This window comes from Phodopus roborovskii, unplaced genomic scaffold (genome assembly GCF_943737965.1).
Source record: "Phodopus roborovskii unplaced genomic scaffold, PHOROB, whole genome shotgun sequence".
Classification (NCBI taxonomy): domain Eukaryota; kingdom Metazoa; phylum Chordata; class Mammalia; order Rodentia; family Cricetidae; genus Phodopus; species Phodopus roborovskii.
Genome location: NW_026126525.1, coordinates 135,886 through 146,340, shown reverse-complemented (window position 1 = coordinate 146,340; position 10,455 = coordinate 135,886). Strand labels below are relative to the sequence as shown.

General features: G+C 51.7%; 1 protein-coding gene across 1 annotated transcript; it reads right to left on the bottom strand.

The window, feature by feature from the left end:
- Positions 1-403: 403 nt before the first annotated feature.
- On the bottom strand, positions 404-10,000 carry Gfi1 (growth factor independent 1 transcriptional repressor). Its single transcript, XM_051198189.1, is given in 9 exon segments — positions 404-1,584; positions 3,722-3,887; positions 4,684-4,821; positions 4,943-5,430; positions 7,121-7,303; positions 7,576-7,731; positions 9,292-9,298; positions 9,850-9,876; positions 9,878-10,000. Coding segments are annotated over 9 exon segments (1,467 nt in total). The 3' UTR covers positions 404-1,405.
- Positions 10,001-10,455: the final 455 nt, after the last annotated feature.

Here is a 10,455-nt window from a genome sequence, read left to right as displayed (position 1 = left end):
AGAGCTAGCTTGACAGGTTAGATTGCCCCCTGCTTTTCCAAAGGTTCTGAGTTTGGTTCCTACCTTCCTACCACACATGTCTGGCAACCTGCAACCACTCATAACTACTCCAGTCCTGGGAGATCCAATTCCCTCTCTACCCCCAGTGAATACATATACCCATACATCCATGCACAAACAATGACACATAGACACATGACTTAGAAATACTAACAAATCTTCTTTTTAAAAGAAATAAGTCATAAAAGAAAGAGAAAAATATGAAACTGGAGCAACAGGCATTTGCTCTTTGGTATTCCTTGGAAGTCCTCCAGTCCCAGCTTCCCCAACAGAAAAAAATAAATTAAAACACCAGTGGCCTTCACCTGAATTCCCTGACCCAATGAAAGGCAATTTGTAATAGTCATAATACTTTATTAAATTAAACATTCTAATAAATATCTAACATACATAACACACTCAGGGAGATTTAGACACATTTACAACCCTCACAGTAGAAATACTAATTTTTCCCTAGCTGATACACAAGGGGCAGGAGTTGAGGTCACAGCCTTTGCCCCACATCTACCAGCCCAGACATCTTATAAAAACTGGATTTGCTCATGAATTTTTCAAACAACCCTCCAGTTGCTTTTTGTTTGCACTTGAAAAGCTCCAAAAGAGTCAAAAAGGAAGTCTGAGTATTTGTGTGGCCTTCTCAGAAACCCCTTGGAGGAGAAGAACACAGTCTCTAGCTTTTGAGGCACAGCGGTGGTGACTTTAGTCTCTGGCTCCCCAGGATCTAGCATGGTCCCTTACTGTAGTCAATAAAGACTTGTTGAATAAATGAAAGAAAGACATGCTGTTCCCAGAAACTAACCCACAGTTCTACCTCCTCTGATGGCACCACAGAGGATCTCTGACTCCCTCTCATCACCAAGTCCACTGTCCCAGCTTCCTCCAACCTGGTGATTTCAAGGGAAATGAGGTCCCTTCCCTAAACCAGTTTTCTTGGGAGGAGAAAAGGGTCCGCTGGCTACCCAGAAGAAGAACAGAGTACTGCTGTTCTTTCTAAATTATGGAGCATCAGCTGCATCCAAAGTTTAAGAGGTGATGCCTCCTGTTAGCAGCTGCCCAGAGTTCTTTCCTGCCTGTTAGACTGGGCAGAAAAGGGAAGGACTGGAAGGCGTGTGATTTCATTGGATCCTTATCTTCAGCTTGTAGGGAAGCCCAAAGCTGTGGTTCCCACTCGGAGCTGACCTTTGAAAAGGGAGTTCATCTCTTCCAGCAGCTTTGGGAAGAAAGGTGAAGGGGAACAGCCATAGTGAACTTTGCACACTGGATTCAGGGCCTGAGCGAGGGGGCAGGCAGGGAAGGTGTCCTCAACAGTAGTGTTCACAGCTGGTGTCCCAGAAGGTCAAGTTACTCATTTGACTCCGTGCTGTGTCTCCCGGTGCCTCCTGAGATCCACCTTCCTTTGGAAGCCCTTCCCACACAGGTCACAGCCAAAGGGCTTGAAACCCGTGTGCTTCCTGCTGTGAGTGATGAGGTTGGAGCTCTGACTGAATGCTTTACCACACACCTGGCATTTGTGGGGCTTCTCACCTGCAAGGATGGAAGACCAAGGGCAGGAAGTATGAGCCTATGATAAAGCTGGGAGGGACCCGTTGCTACCCACATGTTCTTGCTAGCAGCTGGCTAAGACCTTCAAGATGTTGGAGGGTGATGGGTGCAGCATGAACCAACTCCTGGCCTGCAACTTGGTACCAGTAAGACACTGGTGCACCAGGTGGAAGGGAGACTTTTGAGTAGAGGCTCCCAGCCAAAAGTCTCAAACGGTTTCCTGCTAAACGGAAACTGAGCAGAGGCCATGTGCTTGTGCTCCCCAGCTGAATCCACCCCTAGGACTTGCCCGCCTGACTTTTAGAAGCACAGGGCCCCCAGCAGATGTTCAACAGGAGGTGGGAGGGGGCTGCCCTACAGACCCTATGACTGCTTTCGTCAGAGGAAGTTTTCAAATCTGAGTTTCCAAGTGGGTGTTGTTTTGTGTGGCCAGGGAAGCTGTCATCTTTCTAGCTCTTGAAGAACACAGGTTTGTCCAATGTCTTAATTTTTTTTAATCCACATTAGAGCCAAAAAATCACTTCTTAAGGTTGTCTATTCTTTTACCTTCTTCCTTTCTTTGAGGTTTTAAATCACAGGATCCTTAAAATCCCAACAACTGTTTGCTGCAGATCAGTAGATAAAAGGCACAGTAGGGAAATTTTTTAAGAGTAGGCAAAAGAAAGAAAAGCAACAGCTTTTGTCTTCCCCTGCCTTGTGCACTGGTTATCCAAATAATCTTCCCATGGCTCTATAGCTGGGACTTGGCCTTGGGAGGGAAAACAAACAAAAAAGTGTCTGCTTTCAGGAACCTTCCTTATGTTCTTCCCTCTCTCTTCATAGTTAAGATCTCCTGATAAAGACTCACAACAAAACTTCCCCTGATCCTCTAGAATCAAACATATTTGAGAAATGAATTTTAGCCATAATATAAATGTTTAGCATTCAGTCAAGATTCTAGTTTCATTTTAGTAAGTCTCTTTTTGTTTTGTTTTTTTTTTTTTTTTTTTTTTTTTTGAGGCTGGGTTTCTCTATAGATTGGTCTGCCTCTGCCTCTGGAGTGCTGGGACTAAAAGCATGTGGGCACCACCACTGCCCGACATTTGATAGATGTTTTGAACAACTTATAAATGGAAATTTTGGGCAAGGGAGCATGATCAAAGGGAGGTTTTCCTGAGTTCTCTGATACAAATGCCTACACTGCTGATGAATGTTTACAAACATCAATTGTGAGTTCCTGGAAGACACTGTGATATTTTACTTTTTATGTATTTGTTTACTGTTTAAAAAAAATACAGGACACTACTATGTAGCCTTAGCTGGCCTACAATTAATTATGTAGCCAAGGCTAGTCTCCATCTCTAGGGATGTGGCTGTCTCTTTACCTCCCATGTGCCATCATGCCCAGGTGTGATTTGATTTAAAGAGATACTCATGACCTTCAGTAAAGTCAGAGGTTGTGGTGTCATGTAACTATCATATTGAGTATTACAGGAAATGTTCTTAGGGCAAGAGACTCACTTTAGTTCACAAGAACCCAACTGCACCTGAAGGAGTCCCAGACTGGAAGCTGGAGCACTGAGATGTACTCACAGTGACTTTGATAGATCACTTGATGGCTGGGTAATAAAAGGACCCCATTTTACTGTGTGAAGCAGCAGGAAAAGACCAAAGGAAATGGACAATCTGAAACATTCGGGTATTTTTAAAGCATTGTAATAAGTTAGGAATTGCCACTGTTAGGGAATGGAATTAATGTTTTGAAAAGAACAACAAATAACAGAAGTGTTCCTGGCTCCCACAATGTAAAGTCCAATACAACAAACAAGTCATGACTATAAACATTGGAGAGCTCAGACCAACAGACCTGAACTTGAGCCCCATGTGACCCTGGATAAGTTATACAATCCCTCTGTGCCTCCAATTCCCCACCTCTAAAATGGGACCAAAGAACAGTATCTGGGAGAGCTTGATGTCAAACCACTGATAAGTTAGCACAGAGGAAGATAGTCCTTCAGACCCAATGCCAACCAAAGTTCCCTCTGGGGAGAACTCATCTACCACCACTGGGACCAGAGTACACAAGGAGAGTCATGTTGGCCTCCAAGAACCTCCTATATGCCCAGGCCCTTCAAGTCACCTGTGTGGATGAAGGTATGTTTCTTCATGTCGGACTTCTGGTGGAACCTCTTGCCACAGTACTGACAGGGGTAAGGCCGGGTGTCTGAGTGAATGAGCAGGTGTGTAGACAGTGTGGATGACCTCTTGAAGCTCTTGCCACAGATTTTACAGTCAAAGCTCCGTTCCTGCAGAGGGGACAGGAAGGGAGAGGGAGAGAAATGCATCACTCCTTCTGCAGTCCTAGGTCATTACCACTGACAGATTTCTGGAAGCCAGGAGTCCTCTCTCCTCCTTCCCTTCTTCCCTCCCTCCCTCCATTTAGTTTCAACCTCCACCCATCCTTCAACACCTACTTATTAACAGGTTTTCTACCAAAACACTTTCCAGCCACAACCCTCCACACCCCAGGGCATTTTTGACACCCATTGACAGATTTCACCACCCTCCTCAATAGGACCTCAGCCACTTAAGGTGTTTGGGGGAGGAGATGGGCAGTTGTCACAGCCACTTGTGTAGTATTTTGCTTATCTCCCTCTCTTTAATCACCATACAAGCATCCAACAAAGACCTGGTGTGCTACATGGTTCATGGGTGCCTGAAGCCTTGGACTTAGACAACAGTTACTTATAAACGAATGAATGGATGGATGGATGGATGGATGGATGGATGGATGGCTAGTATGTACACTGAACATTGTGTATGTGAACTGAGACCCTTCCTTGCCAGTCAGGAAGGATAAAGGGGGCATAAACAGTAAAGCCAATGCATCAACAATGCAGCATACCTTCCTCATTTCCAACACAACTCCATCACTAGTGCGACCACAATCTAAGATTGCTGCAAACCCGGGCCTCTATCACCCACGTTTTTCAGGGGCACCAAAGGAGTCTAGAGGCAATGGGAAAGTGGCTGGTGCTGTATCTATCGCTTATGGGTTGAAAGGTCCCCAGTGCAGAGGCAGGTCCCCAAAGCCAAGCTTACCTGAGAGTGCACGGCCTTGTGCTGCTCTAGGCTCACCGCGTGCCCGAAAGTTTTGCCGCACATCTCGCACGCAAATGGTCTCGTGCCGCTGTGGGACCGGCGCACGTGCACCTCCAGCCCGTGCGGTGTGGAGAACACCTGGGGGCAAGTGGGGCCAGGGAGAGGCTGCTGAGGGAGGTCTGGGGGTGTGGACGTTGGAGGGTCACGGGCTGGGGACGCAGGCACAGGGCTGATGAGGCCAGGTGTGCAGGAGCCTCACCTTGCTGCATTTGATGCATTTGTAGGAGCCACCGCCCAGCAGCAGGCGGGTACACAGGAGCTCTGACTCTACCTTGACGCCCACGCTCTTGTCTGCGTGGATCTCGTGGCCGCGGTCTTGGTACAGCCGGCCGGCTGCTGCATTCGGTCGTTCATACAGCCCGGCCGCCCCAGGACCGAAGTCTCCGTAGAGCCCCAGGCCTGCGCCACTGCTGCCTCCTCCTGGGGCTCCGCAGCTCCTAGGTGGCCCCGCACCGGCTCCACCCGCCGCCGGCTCAGGGCCGTACATCGCGGCGGGGTGGCCCGGCTCGGCGCCACGCTCGCAAAAGAGGCTCAGGCCTGCGCTGCGCTCCAAGGCGGTGCACTGCCGGTAGCTCTGCACCAGGTGCCGCAGGTCGGACCCTGCGAAGCCGCTCCACGCATAGGGCTTGAAAGGCAGGGTGTAGGGCTGAACTTCGTCCAGAGAGCGGCTTAACGACTTCTCGGAGCCTGTGGGGGCACAGGAGGCAGTCGGGTCAGGTTCGAGGCTGCTGGGCAGAGCCCGCACTGCGAGATCCCTACTGTTTGGCTCCCAAGCTAGTTAGAACGCTTCGCATCCAGACACCCTGGGTAAAACTCAGGTAAGCCCACGGAACTTCTCTGGCCAGCAGCTGAGCAGCCAAGCGATGTTTTAAATGATATATAAGTCGAGGAGAACGGTAAGTTCGATTTGATGTTTCTCTGGCTAGACCCCCAACACTTAGAGCTTAGGCCTAGAGTCCTGTTACTAGATCCTGACCTCTCCTACTCCCTTTAAGTCCCCACTCAACCTTTTTCCTTTTTATCTACATTTATGGAGAAGGGCAGAAAAACTCTGGTCCAAGGCTATCTAGAAGGATCGGACTGAATGGCATTAAGACTTCTCAAAGTGGTCAATTTGTTTAATGTGGTTAACAAGGTACAGCAGGCAAGAGCGCGGGAAGTATGCCCATCCCTGATAAATTTCTGATAAATTATTTTACAGTTAAGGGTTAGCGACCATCTTCAGGAGAACTCCCCCCTCCCCCCCACACTCTTGTTAATTTTGCTAAAACTGGATTCTGGATGAGTAAATGCATCCTCACACTTCATTCTGTTCCGTGAGAGGTTGCGGGGGGGGGCGGGGGGAGCTGCTGGTCACACACAGCCAGGAAGAACCTATTGATTGCTGGGATGGATGAGCTATCTTTTAAAACTAGTACTATGACCTGGAAATAACCGACTCTTGGCAGGATTTGGATCATCCGCTGCTCCTTCCTTACTTTTGCCCAGACCCCAGATGCTCCTACTCAACCCTAGTCACAGGGAGCTCAGTTGGAAATGAACTCGGGTCTGAGATTTGACCTTCCTAGCAGAAGGAAGGGAAATGAAACTTTTGAAGACAGAACCAAGGAACTCAGCAACCTCGCTTTCCAAGTGTGGCACCCAGCTCTGCCCTGCTCAGACTGCCCAGGTCTCTTGTCTGAGGTATTTGTGTCTGCATCCTGGATTCTGGAATCTGACATTTCTTTTTTATTTAAAAAATTATTTTTCATCTTACATACCAACCCCAGTTCCCCCTTCCTCCCCCTTTTCTTGCCCCCTTCCCCCCTCTTCTTGCCCCCCCTTCCCACTCCCATAGGGAGTTAGGCCTTCCTTGGGGAGTCAACTAAGTCTGGCAAACCAAGTTCAGGCAGGAGAACCAAGCCTCTCTCCCAAGGCTAGCAGGGTATCCCATTATAGGGAATGGGCTCCAAAAAACCAGTTCATGCATTCAGGATAGGTCCTGGCGCCACTGCCAGCCACCACTCCCAACAGATCAAGTCACATAACTGTCACCCACATTCTGAGGATCTAGTTCGGTCCCATGCAGGTTCCCTAACTGTCGTGTCTGACACTTTAGAAACAATGAATTCTGGTCAGGAAAAAAAAATGCCAGCCAGATTAGAGGACTGGCTGTTTTGTCGCCTCGATCAGTTACAAACGAATTAAGGACTACTCTGGACCAACAGTCTTAGGAGGCAGAGTACACTTTTAGGGAAAGACTGGCTGCCTCCCCCTGGACCCAGTTCCCTTAGGAAACAGCTCTCTGCTTCTCTTGTGTGGACCTCCTTATGAACTGCGGGGGGGGGGGGGAAGTCCCCGGACCTCTGCCACAAGGCCTCGAAAAAATGGTCCTTACCTGGAGAAACCGAGGGAGAAGGAGGCCTCCAGAAGTCCTCGAACTCGGAGCTCGGGTCACAAATGCTGCCTTCGCAGCTGTCAGGGGACGTAGAGGCTTTGTCTTGAGCTTCGGTTAGCTGAGAGTCGGGGGACAAACGGTCTTGGGGTTCATTCTTCTCCTCGCCTGCACTCACAGGGTCATCTGTGGAGAGGAGTCAGGAGGGAAGTAAACCTGAGCCTGGCTGAGCTGAAATGGTTCCACTGTGGACCCAGCCGGGAGCCCTCCCAGATTCAAGGACAGACTATGTGCGGTAGGGACATCTCTGGCAACCTCGGCAGAACCGAAGCACTAGGAAACAAACAAAGCACGCGAGGGGCGTTGGGGTAGCCTCCGCTGGATCTAGGAAGCGAGGTGGCTTGGAGCAGAGTCGGCGTCCCTGACAGCTGCCCGCCCGGTCCCACCGCGCCTCGCACCTGCTCTGCCGGGCGCGGGCACAGTCTCCAGACTGAGGGAGTAGTCTGGCCCCGGGGAACGCGGCTGGTGGTAGCTGTGCGCCTTCTTGCTCTTGACCAGGAAGGAACGCGGCATGGTGGCCAGCCACTGGATGAATGTTTGGACCCTCGGTTAGCCTGAGGTTACTCCAAAGTCTAAGAGGAGGGGAGATCCAGGTGGAAATGCGGGTCAGCACTGATGGCGGCTCTAGACCGCACCCAGGCTGAGAGAGGAGAGAGGGAGGCCCTCGGGAGGAGGGGCTTGGCCCCCAAGCGCCTCGCTCACCAGGTGGCACTCGGACAGGTGGCGCGAGGCCTCTGCTGCCTGCCACTGCCACAGCTCAGTGGTAAAACCTGTCCCCGGGCTCTGGCCCAGGTCTCTTTGCTCTGCCTCGCCCACGCCTCAGCCCCTCCCTTTCCCCTAGCAAAGCTCTCTCATCACTCTCCAGAGTAGTCCGTTATCCCAAACCAACTCTGCATTGCTCTCCTGGTCCCTTCTGGGTTGAGGGGACCGACTGGGACGCGTGAATGACTTTAGTTTAAGCGGTCAGGGTGCAATCAGTGGTTGGGACCCGGAAGGACCCTGGAGAGCCAAGATCCACGATAAGCAAGCTAAAGAGGGGCATGCTAGGCAGGACTGAAGGATTGGTTTGTCTGGCGACTATGTGAAACTGAAGCTGGAGCAGAAAGGCAGGAAGCCAGAGAGACAGGAAAGTGAAGGGGGTGGCAAAAGAGAAGGGTCTGCCCCAAGAGAAACGTCCACTGGAAAAAGTTAGCCTCCAAGCCAGCGATGGTGCCGGCATTGGCCAGGGGAGAGACCACTGTGAAGCATCCAGACCCCCAAGCCTCGCCTCTGCAACTAAGTACCTCGAAGAAGCATTTTCCGATCTGCTCACCAATTATCTTGTCCTAGGGAAGTTGAGTCTGAATTGCGTGTGCACAGACTGCCAAACACGCGGCGCCCAAATCCGTGGAGCATCAACGCTTTAGGGGGCCAGCAAGGTGAAACAGAAGCGTGCACGAGTGAGCAGTGGCCAGGAGGCTGGGGTCCCCAGAGCCAGCACGACTGAGAGCCGGTGTCGCTCTCATTAACCCCCAATCAGTTCAACTAATCTCGGATCGAAACCTGAACCCGGAGGGGAGGCGGGGCTGCCACTGCGTCCCCACTCCAGGTCGGCTCTGCCCACCCCCGCCCCGCCCCTTAGGAGCCCAACGCTGAACGATTCCGCCTGCCTTCAAGGTCCAAGGCGCAGGGAGTCGACCGCAAGCCGGCGGGAACGGCTGGCGGGTTCAGAGAGCAGGGCGCAGGGAAGTCCAGACCGATGTGCGCCTATGGTCCTTGGATTTCCTACGGTTTAGACTACGGAATCGGAACCGCTTTGCTTCCACAGTCTACTACCAAACACACCTAAGGCCCCACTCAAAAGGAGTCTAGGGATCCCTGATGTTAGTATTCAGGCGTCTGTACTGTCTGTCCTTGAGGTTCTGACAGGATACGCCTTAGTGCAGCCACTAAGAGCACCACCTGAGCCTATTCACCATGTCCCCTTTTAAAAGGGTCCTCCCCACCTCCCACCTTCCTCCCTCCCTCTCTTTCCCTGACCCTCTCCCCTTTCCTCTCTCCCACTGCTCCGGTCCCTGGAAGTCCGTTCTCCTTTCCCCTTTTTACCATCCTTTCCCTAATAAAAACACCTCAACTTGAATTCTGTAGCATGGCGTCTTTCTCTCTCGAGCCACTTTTTAAAAATTACAACACCTGCTCCAGATCCCCAACTCTAGTGTGTGGTCTTCCCCGGTGGAGTGGGGTAAAAGGAATGCTGGAAATTGCTGCCAGAGATCTAGGCTCCAGAAGGCCTTGGACGAGCATGCCACACTACTTAGTCGGGTTTGGCTTCCAGGACCCGGGCTCTACCGCTGAAATTTTTCCAGCACTCCTCGACTGACTGTACAGCCAGACGCTCCAACCAAAAGACAATTTTTAAAGCAAGCATGAAGAGAAGGAAAACAGAGCAAGGGTCCTGGAGGCCTCGGTGAGACTCGGGACCGCGTTGGCCAGGAACTAGACCGGTGGGAAGAAGGGCTGTATGATCCCGCGCTGAGTCTGCGCGTCAGCAACCACGCGGGACACACACGGTAGACACGTCCTCCTGCAGCCGCAAACCTACACTTCTAGAGCACCCTGGAGGGCTTTGCTGGTTCCGGGTAGGAGGGGTAGGGGGATGGCAAGGCCCAAGGCCCAACGCGTGGGAAGGCAACCTCGTGCTGCAGCTGGCGTGCAGGGGGGCGGGGCGGCACGCTCCTGGCACCAGGGCCCGCCAGGCTTCCCCTGGTCATCAGAGGCCGGGAATTAGGGACCCGAAGGCAAGGCGCTCAGGAGCCCGCATCCAGAGCCCAGCTGCCGCCACATACCCACCAGAGGGCTACTTCCTACGTGGATCCCACTCCCCTATCTAGTCTCCAGGCCGTGTGCCCCCTATTCCAGATCTTTCGCTCCACCAGTTTGGTGGCTTCAGAACCCAAACCCCGGAGCTCTGCAGCAGGTGGGGACCTGCCAGCGCTCTCGGGACGTCCCCATAGTGTCAGTGTCCTCCTACCAGTCCACCCCCGCATGGGCGGGAGGCACAGCAGCTCAGCAAACCTACCTGCGGGGTCAGGGCGCGGGCACCGAGCTCTGAGAGTGTGCAAACTGAACCTTGCTTTCGGGAGAGACTGATCTGTCTTTCTGATTTTTTTTTTTTTTTAATCTCCTTTGGAGCTCAGCCCCCAAAACCGCAAACTTCACTTCCTGAGCGTTAGAGGCGCTCACTAGCCCTCTCAGACCAATCCCATCCCCCAGGCGATGGGCCATGAGCCTCCTTTGTG